We start from the raw sequence: 16,636 nt of genomic DNA on the forward strand, positions 1-16,636 counted from the left end.
TGAATGTTATCATATGCACTATGCAACAATAAAAAGTATACATTGAAGTGACATTAACAATGAATGTAATCATATGCACTATGCAACAATAGAAAGTATACATAGTAGTGACATTATTAATAAATGTTATCATATGCACTATGCAACAAGAGAAAGTATACATTGAAGTGACATTAGCAATGAATGTTATCATATGCACTATGCAACAAGAGAAAGTATACATAGTAGTGACATTAGCAATGAATGTTATCATATACACTCAGCAACAAGAGAAAGTATACATAGTAGTGACATTAGCAATGAATGTTATCATATGCACTATTCAACTAGAGAAAGTATACATAGCAGTGACATTAGCAATGAATGTTATCATATGCACTATTCAACTAGAGAAAGTATACATAGCAGTGACATAAGCAATGAATGTTATCATATACACTCAGCAACAAGAGAAAGTATACATAGTAGTGACATAAGCAATGAATGTTATCATATACACTATTCAACTAGAGAAAGTATACATAGCAGTGACATTAGCAATGAATGTTATCATATGCACTATTCAACTAGAGAAAGTATACATAGTAGTGACATTAGCAATGAATGTTATCATATGCACTATTCAACTAGAGAAAGTATACATAGCAGTGACATTAGCAATGAATGTTATCATATGCACTATTCAACTAGAGAAAGTATACATAGTAGTGACATTAGCAATGAATGTTATCATATGCACTATTCAACTAGAGAAAGTATACATAGCAGTGACATTAGCAATGAATGCTATCATATGCACTATTCAACTAGAGAAAGTATACATAGCAGTGACATAAGCAATGAATGTTATCATATACACTCAGCAACAAGAGAAAGTATACATAGTAGTGACATAAGCAATGAATGTTATCATATGCACTATTCAACTAGAGAAAGTATACATAGCAGTGACATTAGCAATGAATGTTATCATATGCACTATTCAACTAGAGAAAGTATACATAGTAGTGACATTAGCAATGAATGTTATCATATGCACTCAGCAACAAGAGAAAGTATACATAGTAGTGACATAAGCAATGAATGTTATCATATGCACTATTCAACTAGAGAAAGTATACATAGCAGTGACATTAGCAATGAATGTTATCATATGCACTATTCAACTAGAGAAAGTATACATAGTAGTGACATTAGCAATGAATGTTATCATATACACTCAGCAACAAGAGAAAGTATACATAGTAGTGACATAAGCAATGAATGTTATCATATGCACTATTCAACTAGAGAAAGTATACATAGCAGTGACATTAGCAATGAATGTTATCATATGCACTATTCAACTAGAGAAAGTATACATAGCAGTGACATAAGCAATGAATGTTATCATATACACTCAGCAACAAGAGAAAGTATACATAGTAGTGACATAAGCAATGAATGTTATCATATGCACTATTCAACTAGAGAAAGTATACATAGTAGTGACATTAGCAATGAATGTTATCATATGCACTATTCAACTAGAGAAAGTATACATAGCAGTGACATTAGCAATGAATGTTATCATATGCACTATTCAACTAGAGAAAGTATACATAGTAGTGACATTAGCAATGAATGTTATCATATGCACTATTCAACTAGAGAAAGTATACATAGCAGTGACATTAGCAATGAATGCTATCATATGCACTATGCAACAAGAGAAAGTATACATTGAAGTGAAACTAAGCAATGAATATTATCATATGCACTATGCAACAAGAGAAAGTATACATTGAAGTGACACTAAGCAATGAATGTATCATATGCACTATGCAACAAGAGAAAGTATACATTGAAGTGAAACTAAGCAATGAATATTATCATATGCACTATGCAACAAGAGAAAGTATACATTGAAGTGTCACTAAGCAATGAATGTTATCATATACACTCTGCAACAAGAGAAAGTATACATTGAAGTGACACTAAGCAATGAACGTATCATATGCACCCTGCAACAAGAGAAAGTATACATTGAAGTGACACTAAGCAATGAATATTATCATATGCACTATGCAACAAGAGAAAGTATACATTGAAGTGACACTAAGCAATGAAAGTTATCATATACACTATGCAACAAGAGAAAGTATACATTGAAGTGACATCAACAATGATTGTAATCATATGCACTATGCAACAAGAGAAAGTATACATTGAAGTGACATCAACAATGATTGCAATCATATGCACTATGCAACAAGAGAAAGTATACATTGAAGTAACATTAACAATGAATGTTATCATATACATTCAGCAACAAAAGAAAGTATACATCGAAGTGACATTAGCAATGAATGTTATCATATGCACTATGCAACAATAGAAAGTATACATTGAAGTGACATTAGCAATGAATGTTATCATATACACTATGCAACAATAGAAAGTATACATAGTAGTGTCATTAGCATGAATGTTATTATATACACTATGCAACAAGAGAAAGTATACATTGAAGTGACAGTAAGCAATGAATGTTATCATATGCACTATGCAGCAAAAGAAAGTATACATCGAAGTGACATTAGCAATGAATGTTATCATATACACTCTGCAACAAAAGAAAGTATACATTGAAGTGACACAAAGCAATGAATGTTATCATATGCACTCAGCAACAAAATAATGTATATATTGTAGTGACATTAACCAATGAGCGTTATCATATACACTCAGCAGCAATAGAAAATATACATTGAAGTGACATTAACCAATGAATGCTAAGAAAGCTCAGCATCAAAAGAAAGTATACACCGTAGTGACATCAATCACTGAGTATATACTCAGCAAGAACAGAAAGCAAACAATTTTGATTTTCCCAATATTTTTTTCAAAATTATGGATCTTTACCATAATATGTTGCATATCAAATATTCAAATGTCTTGGTTATTATTCATTGTAGTGGACATTATATTGTCTTAAACACAGCTCTGATCATGTTTTATTTGAAAGCTTATGAATAAGTTCGAAAGTGCAGTTAAATTATATTTTCACTAAGAATGGCGATCATGTTGGTAGTGTAAAAGACATATTTTAAGCACGTCTGATTAAAAAGTAGCCTTTACATTTCAGAGTTTTAGGTAGCCCTTTTCTTACTAGGCAAGTTTTTGTATCGCTATGTTTTATACACAGTTGTTGTTTTTCAATAACTGGGGAAAAAGAACGGAAAATGTGCTGATACATTGAATATGGATAATCGTTTATAGACATAAACCCCTTAAAGAAATAAAATACAAAATAGAAATGAAAGGAGAAAACTTATACTTATTTCTGTCGTTAAAGGTAAATCCCCTTGAACAAATATGTTTTTTAATTTTACTAATAAGTGTCACTATAACGGTTGAACTTGAAACACATATATACGTATACATTTTGACCTTGAGAATTTAATTATACTCAATAATTTATATGAACATCCATAACGTAATATATCCTAAATATGTGATATCTTACAACGGTTGGTTATAAAACAGTTTCATACACGGGCTGGTATTCTTAAACCATATTAAGTCATTTCTACACGATTTCCAAAAATTGTCACGGTTGAATTCAAAGGTAAGTACAAGGGCTTTAACATAAAAGTAATGTATATCTCATACAATTATGAAAATAAAGTGTTTGATATAGTATAGTACACATAGAAAGTAAATTTATCATATAACCAATGAAATACTTAAATTAGGAAAAAAGGCTACGAAATAATATAAGATATTTTATTTATACCACATCAGGACATTTTGTGGTCATGATCTGGTAGTAGAGACCACCATGCAGAAACCATCGGTTTGAAATACCACTTGACTTAGTTTAATAAACAAAGTAGTTTGGCTTTAAAGAAAATGTATTCGGTTCCAAACGGAAGATAGAGTAAAGGCTTACAACACAACACTCATAATTCGACATACAAACTGTTTAAGCTCTTAAACAAAACGATGGCACGATGGAAACAATAGTTTCAGATGGACTCGTACGTTCCTAGTTTTGTATTTTTGCGAAGCTGGATCGCCAGAATCACAGCATTTCCGAACATGAGCACTCCTCCAACAGCCGTAAGACTAAAGGACCATCCAAAATCGTACTCGTTCGGATCATACCGACCCCCGAAGAAGCCTTGGTTTTTCTTTGCAGCGTATAGTAATATACCGGACATGGTGAAACAAACTGAAAGTATATCAATAGGGCGGTTTTTATAGACACTGCATAGCCGAGTTACCACCATGCAAACTTATTATATAAAATGTAATTAGAATTAAAACACGATATACATTATTTAAGCACCGTTTTTGTAATGAAAAAAAATGTATTTGGTATATGGTTATTTTGAACTAAAAGGGTAAATATGTTTGACAAAAATATATGAACTTTTTAATAATTTTAACAAAAAGCTTGAAACGCCAAATGGCCTTACTAGTTGACTAAGGGTTTAAGGGTGAATTCAATTATAAGTCCCTAACCCCTCCCATCCTCCCCAAATCCCCGGTTTAAATAAAGAGGATGAAAACTCCAATCTTACAAGACACAACACAGAAGGCAATAATGTTTCGGATTCTGTAGAGACTCTGTGGGCCTTCATCTTGTCTCACGTAATTGACCAACAGAATGAGGCCAACCAGTAAATTTAGAAAACCAAGAATGTCTAACACACGGACTGCCTGTAGCCACCCTGCAAAATCTGGAGGAAAAAGACTTGATCCAGTACTTAAATTTAAAATTCACATTGTATTTTAAACATAATGTAGCTAGTTTAACGAACATATGAATGCATTGTTTTACCTAAACGAATTACTTTAAACTATATTCTCTGACGTAGAGTCGGTTTCACACATACATTTGAGATAAATATTAATGATGCCCTATTAGCTTACTAATATCAGGTAGCTGTAGGTTAGCTTTTTTATATTTGATCCTTAAAATACATTTTAACCATCCGTTTTTTCCATCCAATTCGCATAACCATAATAACATTCATACATTAATGTAACACGTCTAGTACATATATACACGTATACCTGGTCCCCTCTCAAGCTTCAAGCAGGGATTGTTATTGGCACAATACTTCCAGAGGCCCTGGTGGAACTGCCCAGAATTCCGGGTTATCCAATTGGGCGTAGCTAAACCAATCACGATGAATACTCCGCCCATCAACGTTAAAAATAAGGCTAACACAGGTAACGATTTTGACATTGTGAAGTTTTGGTCACTTTCACTGTTTCGTCGAAGTGGTATAACAATCACCTGATATAAATAAAGATAATTTATCAAAATGACTTTGACTACTTTACTAACTGTAGTTTATATATATATATATATATATATATATATCATTGCATGTGTAACCACCAAATGTTATTTTATATTGTGTAGCTACCAGCTTATCAAAATTTGTATGACTAAAAAGTGAATCACTGTTTATGTGATTAAATTAGTTATAATTTAGATCATTTTAGCAGCAAACTTTCATTTTAAAGTCAGTTTTCTTTCATCTTTATAATTTATTCACTCTTGATTTATATAAACATCGTAGTCGTCAGTCGTTTGTGGATACGAATTTACAAGTAAAATGACCAATATTTATACTTCCTGATTCTCCAATGTCATGAATATATATACCATGCTACAGTACATGGATATTAAGAGATTGCTACCCGCCATTCAATACAAAACCTTGTGCTATTGCACTTGATCGAAAAAGCAATATTCAATTATAATATTAACTACCAAATAATATAAAATCAGTTATTTACCTTACGACCTATTCAAGTCAATCGAACAAGCAAATCGCAACTACGGTATCACGAAGGCATGGCGGTTATCTTAAGTGTTATAAAAAGAGATAATAACAAGTGTTTTCAAGGCCATCCGTGTATGAATTTTCTATACTGTAGCCCTGTGTTTATTTAAACGATAACGTTTTGGCAAATAGATTTTGCCCGAGTACTTATGCGTAACTGCATTTACTTCTCTTTTCCGTATTGCATGTGTACATGACAGGAGCGTTGTAACACTTTAATAGGTCTATAGCCGCTTGCTCAATTTTATTGAAGGTTTAAGAGACTCACTCATGTTTTGTCATCAATTTTTGTTACTCCCGCTAACGCATTTGAAAGCATTAATTTATATTAAATTTATTTAACTCTTGGATATCGAAATTGAAGAAAATAATACAATCAAAGTTTAAAACAACTTGGTTGTAGTGGGGAGCTAACCCACCAGTACAGTAACAAATAGAAAACCGATATATTATCCACTCGCCCACAAGGTGTCATTGCACCATGTGATAATGTCAATCAACCAAACACGCTGCAGCCTTTTTAAATCCGGTAAGTAACGCGTTTTAAAATTGAAAAGATGTCAAAGACAATATTTGAGCATGTATTATTATTTATTGAAATATTCCAGCTGTAAATATTGTAATTGTAACACTAATGATATTCGACACTTTTTTGTAATAAAATAAAACATTTCACAAAGCACAAACTAATCGTTTTAAAAGGGATTATTCACATTGCAAATTTACCGTTATTTAATGTATAATAAACCTACATTGTATAGGAAGCGGTTGAATAACTGAACTTAAGAAATAAAATAGTTGTGGGCCACATGCAGTACTCATCGACGTCTTATAAGTTCCACTTCCTTTGTCTAGGTGATAAAACATTTTAAACTATTTTATTTTCAATGCCAGACAATCATTTTGCCAATATACTTATTTATCACGTGCTGTGCCATGTTTCATTTTCAATATAAATGACACTTTATAATATAACTCCGCGCGATTTTAAACAATATAATTGGACACGATTATTGTTAATTGGTTATGATCCTGCATTATTATTTCTATTTTCGTTTTTATGATATATTTATTGAAATAAAATTGTCCTCAATGTTTGTTTTTGATTTCATGAAAGTTCGTCATATTCGTTATTTAAAGCGGAAATGACGTAATGAACATAAGACATTCATTATTATGTGATATAACCGTGTGTTACCAATTTTTCTTGTTAAAAGTATAATGTCTATGCTGTGATTCCTACTAGATATTATGTAACATCAGAAGAAACTAAACAAGAATGTGTAGTGCAAAGCATAATTTACAATTACAAGTTCATCTCAAACTCTCATTATAAAAACTACCGATGTAAATTAATGACATATATGTATACTGCACCCGGAAATAAACTTTAGGTTGGAGTTATAATGCTCAAATTAAAACAACAACTGCTACTGTGTACAGATATTATTTTCCCGCTTTCACTTAGATAAATCAAGTAGTTTCATGCTTACTTGCAAACAATTACCTTAGTGTCTACGACACATTTTAGGGACCTGTATTTGTATTTGATGCAAACAAGAGTTATCAGACGTGATTAATTAATGAGACTGGATGGTTGAATGCCGTTGTATAAAGTCTAAATGAACATCCCGAACTTGCTAAGATAATGACTTCAATTTGAATGTTTACATGCAAAACCATAACCAAATTTTCCAAGTTGAATAATAAGGGTCATAATTTGCATTGAATGCAGATTAGAGGTATCTAACTTGATTAAGTACGGACGATAGATAGTTTGGAACACATGTCTAAACAACCAAGATATGGACTTAAATGTGGTAACATGAAAGACCTAAACCAGTTCTTCTATGACGAATTATTTGCAGTATATGCAGAATGCTGTTATCTAACTTGATAAAGTAGGTTCGATTGTTAAATATCGTTCACAGGTGATAGTCAAATAGCTTGGTCACTAAAATATGGCCCTTCAGTCCTTTGATATTGTTTAAAAAAATAAATGTGGCCCTTATGTGGCGATTACCTGTGGTATCGCTGTATTACGTCTCAATGCAATACACCAGGTTATTGCTGAGTTATTCACCTATGTTTATTTTCATGAAAACCTTAACCAAAGTATGACGCCGGCACCGGCGCCGATGCCGAGGTGAATAGTATAGCTTCCCTTATTCTTCAAAAGTCCAGCTTATTACTATGGACAGTACATTATTGGCAGTTACATTGTATGCATTCGTTATGTAGATTCCATGTCTATTAAATCATTCATAAGTTCCAAGAATATAATTTCTGCGTATTTCAAGTGTTTAAGGCCGATATGACAGAATGTAAAGTGAACGGCAACAACTGTTACTATGAAGGACCAGCCAAAATTATACTTGATTTGTAGTCACTCTTTCCGTCGAAATTTGCCGCGTTCTTTTAATGGCGTACATGGTAATTCCCGCCAAACTTGAAAAGAGAGCGAGTAAACGAACCAATTGTAAGCATTAATGTTATGTTAAATGACCAAACTTTTGAAAAGCTTTATTTCTTTTAAACAGAAATGCAAGTATCTATCAATGTAAATATACAGATCTTTAAAGAACAAAAAATATATCTGCAAAAGGTAAAATGTAATAGAAAATATATACAAACGTTTTTAAGAGTAATATTATATAAAAAAGTGTGCTGCAAACTAAACGGCATGCACACTGCTGAACTATAATATGCTTTCATATCAAACATAAACTAAATTAAACTTAAACTTAAACACCGAAATCCCCACATTATGTTGAATCCAAGTTGGCGTTCATATTTCTTTAATAATAGAAATGCAAAACGATGACCCATTTAGATATTATATCTGTACATAACATAGATAATATACTACCTGTTCGAAAATCCTAACTCTCTGTATTTAAAAGTTCCTGTATTTTTCGCGTTACAAAAAGAATGTCGTCCAATCTCTAGACAAGAAAATCACTCCATATGAGTCTTGTACTCATTACTCTTTTGTAATTTATCAGGTTTTTTGTACTTTAAATAAATTATAAGTAATGGACAATTTTACAAAAAACATATTCATTGATGAATACGCATCTAGCAATTGATAGACGGATGTATTATTTTCACGAATGTCATTATCTATTATATATTCCATTATCACTTTAAAATAGTATCTGAATTTGTGCGCAATTATTTTATTCATCGAGTGAAAAAAAAGTATTGAATTTATTTTTACAGTATATAATCCTAATATTTACACAGTAGGGTTATTTTGTGCGCGATTGACTTTATGATCTATCGATTACACCAAGTTAAACTTAGCTGCACAACTCTGTTAGTCCTGTTTACTAGATTTTGAGTTATTATTGCAGTATTTCCCCAAAACATCGATAAACACATTGTCATTAAGGACGGTTTATTTTTCTTATAAACTTCATACATGATACACAATGAAGCAAAGTTTATTTGTATTTTTCAAAGATGCGATATACCACAGACATCCAAAGTGTAACATTACACGTAAATTAACAATGTCATCAAAAAAACCACCATAGATTCCAGATCGAAATAAATATTGTCAGCGTCATGTTTTGTATCAACAGAGTTTTAGAATTCTGTCCAAATAGGTTTATTGGTTAGGCATTGTTTTCAGCAATCTCCTGCGCAGTGAACTCACCTATCAACATGTACTGTAAAGGAAGCAATACTTCGTGGAATTTGTATTTTAAGTATACTAACATTCAATATTTCAAGACCAGAAAGGTATTTTGTAATACTATTTTGGTACAGATTGTATGTATTGCTTTGTCTACTTCCATAAAAACTTTCAAAGATATTATGGGATTACGATTACTCAAAATGTCTCATTATTCGAAATTGTAATTAATAAAACAAACGCCGAAAGATTCAGCTGACGGCTTATCATGTCCATGTTAGTATTATTGTTAGAGTGTGTTTGTTTTCACACTACAAACTTGCAGAACCTGCTTATCTTAAGCGGTACAAATTATGAACGTAGATTTATGAACCTCGTGACATTTTATGATGCCGACTGCTTACCCCTCGGTCAACATGCATTTCTAACTTTAATTTCTCATGGTATTCACAAGAAATAAGTAGAAACCTAATTATACCGAAGAGTTCTGTATGATGCAGATAGTTAACAATTAAGTCTACAATCATATCGAATAATAAATCTACAAAAATCAGTTTTGCTTGTTTTACGTTATATCGAACGCAAAACGACGGTTCCACAGTGAGTCTAAGCTATAATACACTTTTTATTGACTTCAGAAACAAAACGGCAACTGTTAACATGTATGTTAAACCATAAAAAATGTGTTATTGAACGCACCCAGCAGTATAATTACTCGACCACTTCGTATTCGGTTTAACGGGTATGAAATTTGAATAAAATACGATCGACAAGCTTTTGAGTGAATGGAATAATAAGGGTTCATTTACATTAATATGCCTTATGAATTGCTAAGTAAATAACACTGTATGAATTCGCTTTTAATGACATAGACTAAGGAATGCTATCATATACACTTAGAAACAAAAAATAGAATACATTTTTGGATTTTCACAAAATTTCTCAAATGATCGTTACCGTATCTTGCATATTAAGTATTTAAATGAGTCTTATTTTTCATTGCAGTGGACATTATATTAATATTGTAAACACATATATTATCAAGTTTTATTTGAAAGATCAAGAACAATTAGAAAAATTGACTTAAGCTCGGACATAATTTAAGATGTTTAAATACCAGCACAGGTCAGGATCTAGTAGTAATGACCACAAAGCAGATGTCCTCCTCACTTCTTTAAAAAAGAGTGCTTTGGCTTTAAGAAAACATCTTCGGTTCTAAAAGGGACTTGAGTAAAGGCTTACAACAAAACACACAGAACTGTTCAAGCTTTAAAACTAAACGAAATCACGATGAAAACAATAGTTTCAGATGGACTCGTACGTTCCTAGTTCTGATTTTTTCCGAATCTGGGCAACAAGAATCACAGCATTCCCAAACATAAGCACTCCTGCAACGTCCGTAAGAATGAAGGACCATCCAAAATCGTACTCGTTCGGATCAAGCCAACCGCCGAAGAAGCCTTGGTTTTTCTTTGCGGCGTATAGAAATATGCAGGGCATGGTTAAACAAACTGAAAAAAATATATAAATAGCGTGGTTTGCATATACATTGCTTAAATCGGGTAACCATCATGCAAACCCTTTAATCTATCGCTAGGAAACTAATTGGAGCTACGTCATTAAATAATGTGTTACTAAAATTAAAACATGATAGGCATTATTAAAGCGCCCTTTTTGTAATGAAAAAGTAATATATTTGGTGTGTGGATACTTTGAATTAAAAGGGTAAATATGTTTGACAAGAAGATATACTTTTAATAACCTTTAACAAAAAGCCTGAAGCGCCAAATGGCCTTACTAATTAACTAAAACTTTATATGTAGGGTTAATATAATTGATATTAGTTAATCATGTCACCAGGAGACCCTTCAATTAGTCCCTTATCGCTTTACCCCTCCCATCCACCCCAAACCCCGGTTTAAATAAAGAGAATGAAAACTCCAATCTTACAAGACACAACACAGAAGGCAATAATGTTTCGGATCCTGTAGAGACTCTGTGGGCCTTCATCTTGTCTCACGTAGTTTGCCAACAGAATGAGGCCAACCAGTGAACTGAAAAAAAAACGAGAATGTCTAGCACACGGACCGCCTGTAGCCACCCTGCAAAATCTTGAGAGAAAAAGTTGATCCAGTTATTAAAATTCATATTCACTTTGTATTTTTATCATAACGTAGCTCGTTTTACGAATATTTTATTTTGATTATTTTTAACTAGAGGAATTACTTTAAACTATTTTCTATGACGTAGAGTCAGTGTCACACATACATTTGAGATAAATCATTATATGCCCTTATTTTAAGTATTAGCTCATTAACCTCAGGTAGCTATAGATTCGCTTTTTTTTTCTTTTTGATCCTTAAACTACATTTTAACTCCAATATATTCATTCCTTCAATATTGTTCAGCCAATTCGCATAATAATAATAATAATAATACTAATAATACTACTACTACTACTACTACTACTAATAATAATAATAATAATAATAATAATAATAATAATAATAATAATAATAATAATAATAATATCTATATGTTAATGTAACACGTCTGATAAATTAGTATACCTGATCCCCTCTCAAGCTTCAAGCAGGGGTTGTTATTGACACAATACTTCCAGAGGCCCTGGTGAAACTGCCCAGATTTCCGGGTTATCCAAAAGGGCGTAGCTGAACCAATTACGATGGGGACCCCGCTCATCAACGTAAAAATAAGGTAAAATAAGGCTTACACCGGTAACGGTATATTGAATACGCCCCGAACAAGTAAAATGTATGATATTGTATTTAACGTGCCGGTAAAAGCACTGCAAAACGTTCGCGGACAAGGTTTCGCCGACCGTCGTTTTGTCAACAAACGAGATACGAAGTATGCAGCAAAAGGTAATATTAACACGTTTGTTAAGACAAAAGTACGAATGAAACAATATAAACTACAGGGACAAGCCCTTTAGTCCGAAATGTAAAAACGATAAAATGACACAGATTGTGTATTGATTGATATGAGTCTGAGTTGGCTTCCCAGTACACGTTTAGAAACAAGTTTTAATCTTCATTTTCTAAATATGCATGACCTTTCCATCCACTTAATTCCATTTACCATGCGTAAGGATCTCGTATCGGCAAATATAGTTATAACCGTTCATTCATCAATCATCCGTGCATTCAATATTATTAAATGAAACAAGTACAATATGATAAAAGTTATCTAGTATTTAATACATTGGTTGTTTTATGAATTCGTACTGTTGAATAATGATTTATTTGTGCATCACATTACAACTATATCTAACAAAAGACATTTAATACATGCTATAAATCCAAAATATTCAATTCAGTCAGACAAAATCATACTCGCATCCCCATTAGTAGAGAATAGTAGTAAAATGCATCCGCATTTTCATGAAGTCCAAGACAATGAAATAAGTATGGTCCAACGGACTTTTGTCACTACTTGTATATCTTACCGATATTGATAATTCGATAGTTCATATTTAATGCAACTTTACTTGTCAAACTAGCTCATATTGTCACTACTTGTATAACTGCGAATCATCAAGTTACAAATATTATATGATATATCAAAGATCTAACAGTCTTAGATTATCGTTGCTACGAGCAAATGCTAGCGGATAGTTAACGGATCGCCATTTTTTTCAACTTATTGTATTTCCGTAGCAAACCTAATTTTTAAATTTAAAGGACTACAACGTCTGAAATGCAACAAAACACAGTTGTATGCTGATATTTGCATTACTTTATCGACGGTGGAACACCATGTCGAAGACAAATTGGCATTTATACTTTTTTTAATATTTAATGAAAAACTTTGACAAAGTTAAATATTATATCAGTATGTTACTATACAGAAAGTGTATACTACCTGTTCGAATCTCTTTGCACAAGAATTTATGTTAACATTCTGATATGAGTCACAAGAATATAACCTAAATATTAACGCAGTAGGATTACTCTGTGAGCGAACGACTTTATGTTCAGGTTCAGGATAAACAAAGCTGCACAACTCTGCTTGTCCTGTTTAATAAGTATTGGGTTATTATTGTGGTTATTTCCCCGTTATATCGATAAACACATCGTGGGTAAGGACGGTATATATTTCCGTAACACTCCATATATAATACACATCAAAGCATATCGTAGTAGTGTATCTGGGGTTTCCGACAGAATACTATCTGCATTTGAGCTACCATTATTCATAAAATACATCCCAAAACCACTCGGGCTCTTTATTGTTATTTGTTGATGTCTCAAAATCGCTTACATTAAATTGCATTCTGTTTTACAATCTTTTAACACTTGATGCAGATGAATTATTGATATACATCATCTCTTTCCATTTGCTTTGCGTGTGTACATTGATTATGTCATCGAACAATAAAAGACAAGAGTCAAGTTATGATTAATGTTTTCAACGTGATTGTTATAATTGTTTCCAACAAATATTTTTTTCGGGGAGTTTCTTTACTAATGTCGATCTATAGTCTATCTTTTTATCAATATTCAATATTTTTATCTATAACTTTAACATTTCATGGCCACTGTACTCGATAAACCCAAGAAATAAAGTAATAAGGAAAATAAAAAATAAAGACAAATTAAAACGTATTATTGCATAAAATGTGTGTTTTCGGTCGGTCCATTATCGTGGTGTGTTATAACGCAAAACTGGGCGACATCGGTAGACAACATGCATTACTAAGTAAATTCACGTGCCGGAAATGACCGAGTTTTACATTAGTACGAAAGTGCGTCAACGATGAAAACTGTTGCACAAAAACATATTTCAGCATATAAAGCTGTATACAAATATTAAAGAAATGAAATAAACCACATTAAACTTACATATATTATTTCTTGTGTTTTTCCTGGCTGGCTGATGTGTGTTTACTTGATAATACTTTCTGCAGTTGTTTGACTTTTTGTTTGTTTTAAAAGTCTAAAACGTTTAACTCTCTCGACTTAACTTATTTATGTCGTTTTATTCAGAACAATCGACTAATATAGACATGATAACATTACATCTTCGGTAATGAACAAAGTACGCCTTGAAAAAAGGTCCACATGGAACTTATAGTTAAATTACGTGTCAATTCCGGGCGAAAATTTTCGTACAGGAACGTTTTGGCCGTTCCCACTCATCAGCGGTTCTGTTATAAGCCTGTTATATGCTCTGGAGTGCAAGGATAAAGTTACAACTGACTCAGACATTATCACTATGAGTTTGAGAGAAGAGAACGGATACTGCTCTTTTTATGTGATGTTTTTTGACATTCGATAAAAACAAACTAGGATATCATTGATGCCATCTACGCGGAGAATGGAGGCCAGATAGTGATTCACATGTACAGGAAAGTGTGTATCTAATCGGTAGCGTTGGCAATATTGATTAGACTTTATTCAAACATCACAAAACCTGAACACGGGCGGAATAAGTTCTTGACAATAGCTCTTTTTGATCCTGGAACATACGCAGTTGTTTCCCACAGACTCCAATTTTAATGGCATTATGCCAGCATTCCGTTGTCCTACCCTCCAAATACACGGCCCTCTCAAGCAAGAAGAGGCTAGTATTACCGTTGTTTACTTTCGCTGTCTGTAATGCTCCGTGTTTTTCATCGACTGCCATCTGTTTACCTTAGAAAATATCAAAATAGTTTAGCTGTTGTTGGTTTTTTAGATTATCGAAGTAGTTTGCACTAAATGTTTACACTTCTCGGAACGATACCGGAGAACTTGGATTAGTTGATTTGACGAATCAGATTAGAAGTTTCATTGAATTACTTATACACAGCTGCATATGTTATCCAGTTAAATGTTTAAATGCCTAGGATTCGGTGTGCATGTTGGTATGCAAGATGCATGTTCGTCTAATCAAACTCAATAGATCTTCTGCAATTATTTCAGCACTTGTTTTGCATTCAAAAGCTCAACAATCTTATAACTGCAGACTAAAAAAGTCAGGTATACATTTATACAGTCCAAATAATACAAAGGACGAGCTGTAACCTTTTAGTACAGAATAAGGTCAAACGTGTCCTTAATTTTGCGCAAAATGTGTTAAACGTGTAATTGTATCAAAAAGTTCAAATTGATTTCATTCCTAAGAGTAAAGTGCTTAGGTTTATCTGCTTTATTGAAATTCATGGTATACTTGCAGCGTTGTTAAATACAAAGTAATCTTCCTGGTTTCAAGGAGTGAACTAAACATCACCTAAAACATTCCATATGGTAGAAACATGAGCATAAACATTTTTATATAAACGCCCTATTATTAATCAACCAAGAATAAATACAAATGGAAGGTAGGTGTGACTCGGTAGTACTGATACACATGTTTCATACTTTAAGTGCTTCTTCAAATCATTCCGCTTATTGCTTTATAAGGTCATGCTTAGCACTACTAATTGTAACCGCGTAGTAAACTTTGTAAGTGTGTAAGCATGTTCCGGAAAAATTGAAACGCGCTTCTGAAAATAGGTTTACCTCAATGGACAGCATTAACCTTTTATTCTGGCGTTAATTTATAACACGAGAACAAAGGTGTGATCAAATTTTCTATGTTTGACTGAAATCATATAAATAGTTTAAAGCTGAGCCTGAGTAGACACTGTTATTTTTAACAATTATGAAAACCCTATCAGATTTATATAATTGGACTTTGATGGGAGAGCACGAATGCAGTGTGCAACACATCTTCAGTTATGTGGAGTATAAATGAAATATTATTAAAGAAATTAAAAAGTTATAGCTTATACGAGAATTATTACAATGGAATAACTATCAGGCTCCATTGATCACTTTAACATAATACCAACATTAAATGTGACATTCCGTGCACTCTTTGACTTTTTGTTATATTTCCCTCACCTTTCGACTATGTATTATATTTCTTTGCACCCTATGACTATATTTTATATTCCTTCAAACCTTTTTACGTCAAATTTGCCAAACATTTAGACTGGGTTGCTACTTCAATAAAAAAAAAATTCTAAATAGAGCTAACCTATTGGCTTATTCTAAAAACACATAAAAATAGTAATACACGAAATGATTAAAACTTAAAATGCATGTAAAGGAAAACCATCGCAAAGAAATTAAATGAAAAATACAGTCAGAAGACCAGAGAT

The 16,636-nt window shown here is 32.4% G+C and overlaps 1 protein-coding gene across 1 annotated transcript; it reads right to left on the minus strand.

Moving 5' to 3' along the window:
- Positions 1-3,936: 3,936 nt before the first annotated feature.
- LOC128205512 (uncharacterized) lies at positions 3,937-5,930 on the minus strand. Its single transcript, XM_052907219.1, has 4 exons — positions 5,800-5,930; positions 5,065-5,290; positions 4,569-4,727; positions 3,937-4,216 (listed from the first exon to the last, which is right to left on the minus strand). Exons 2-4 carry the CDS (start codon positions 5,237-5,239, stop codon positions 4,011-4,013), a joined length of 540 nt encoding a protein of 179 aa, XP_052763179.1. The 5' UTR covers positions 5,240-5,290; positions 5,800-5,930; the 3' UTR covers positions 3,937-4,010.
- Between the last annotated feature and the right edge of the window lie 10,706 nt (positions 5,931-16,636).

This window comes from Mya arenaria, chromosome 10 (genome assembly GCF_026914265.1).
Source record: "Mya arenaria isolate MELC-2E11 chromosome 10, ASM2691426v1".
In the NCBI taxonomy this organism is placed as follows: domain Eukaryota; kingdom Metazoa; phylum Mollusca; class Bivalvia; order Myida; family Myidae; genus Mya; species Mya arenaria.

Coding starts and splice junctions, on each gene's coding strand:
- LOC128205512 (XM_052907219.1), bottom strand. CDS start 5,239: ATGTCAAAATCGTTACCTGTGTTAGCCTTATTTTTAACGTTGATGGGC. Junction 4,728..5,064: donor GAAGCTTGAGAGGGGACCAG/GTATACGTGTAT, acceptor TTTTTCCTCCAG/ATTTTGCAGGGTGGCTACAG. Junction 4,217..4,568: donor TGCCTTCTGTGTTGTGTCTT/GTAAGATTGGAG, acceptor ATATACTTTCAG/TTTGTTTCACCATGTCCGGT.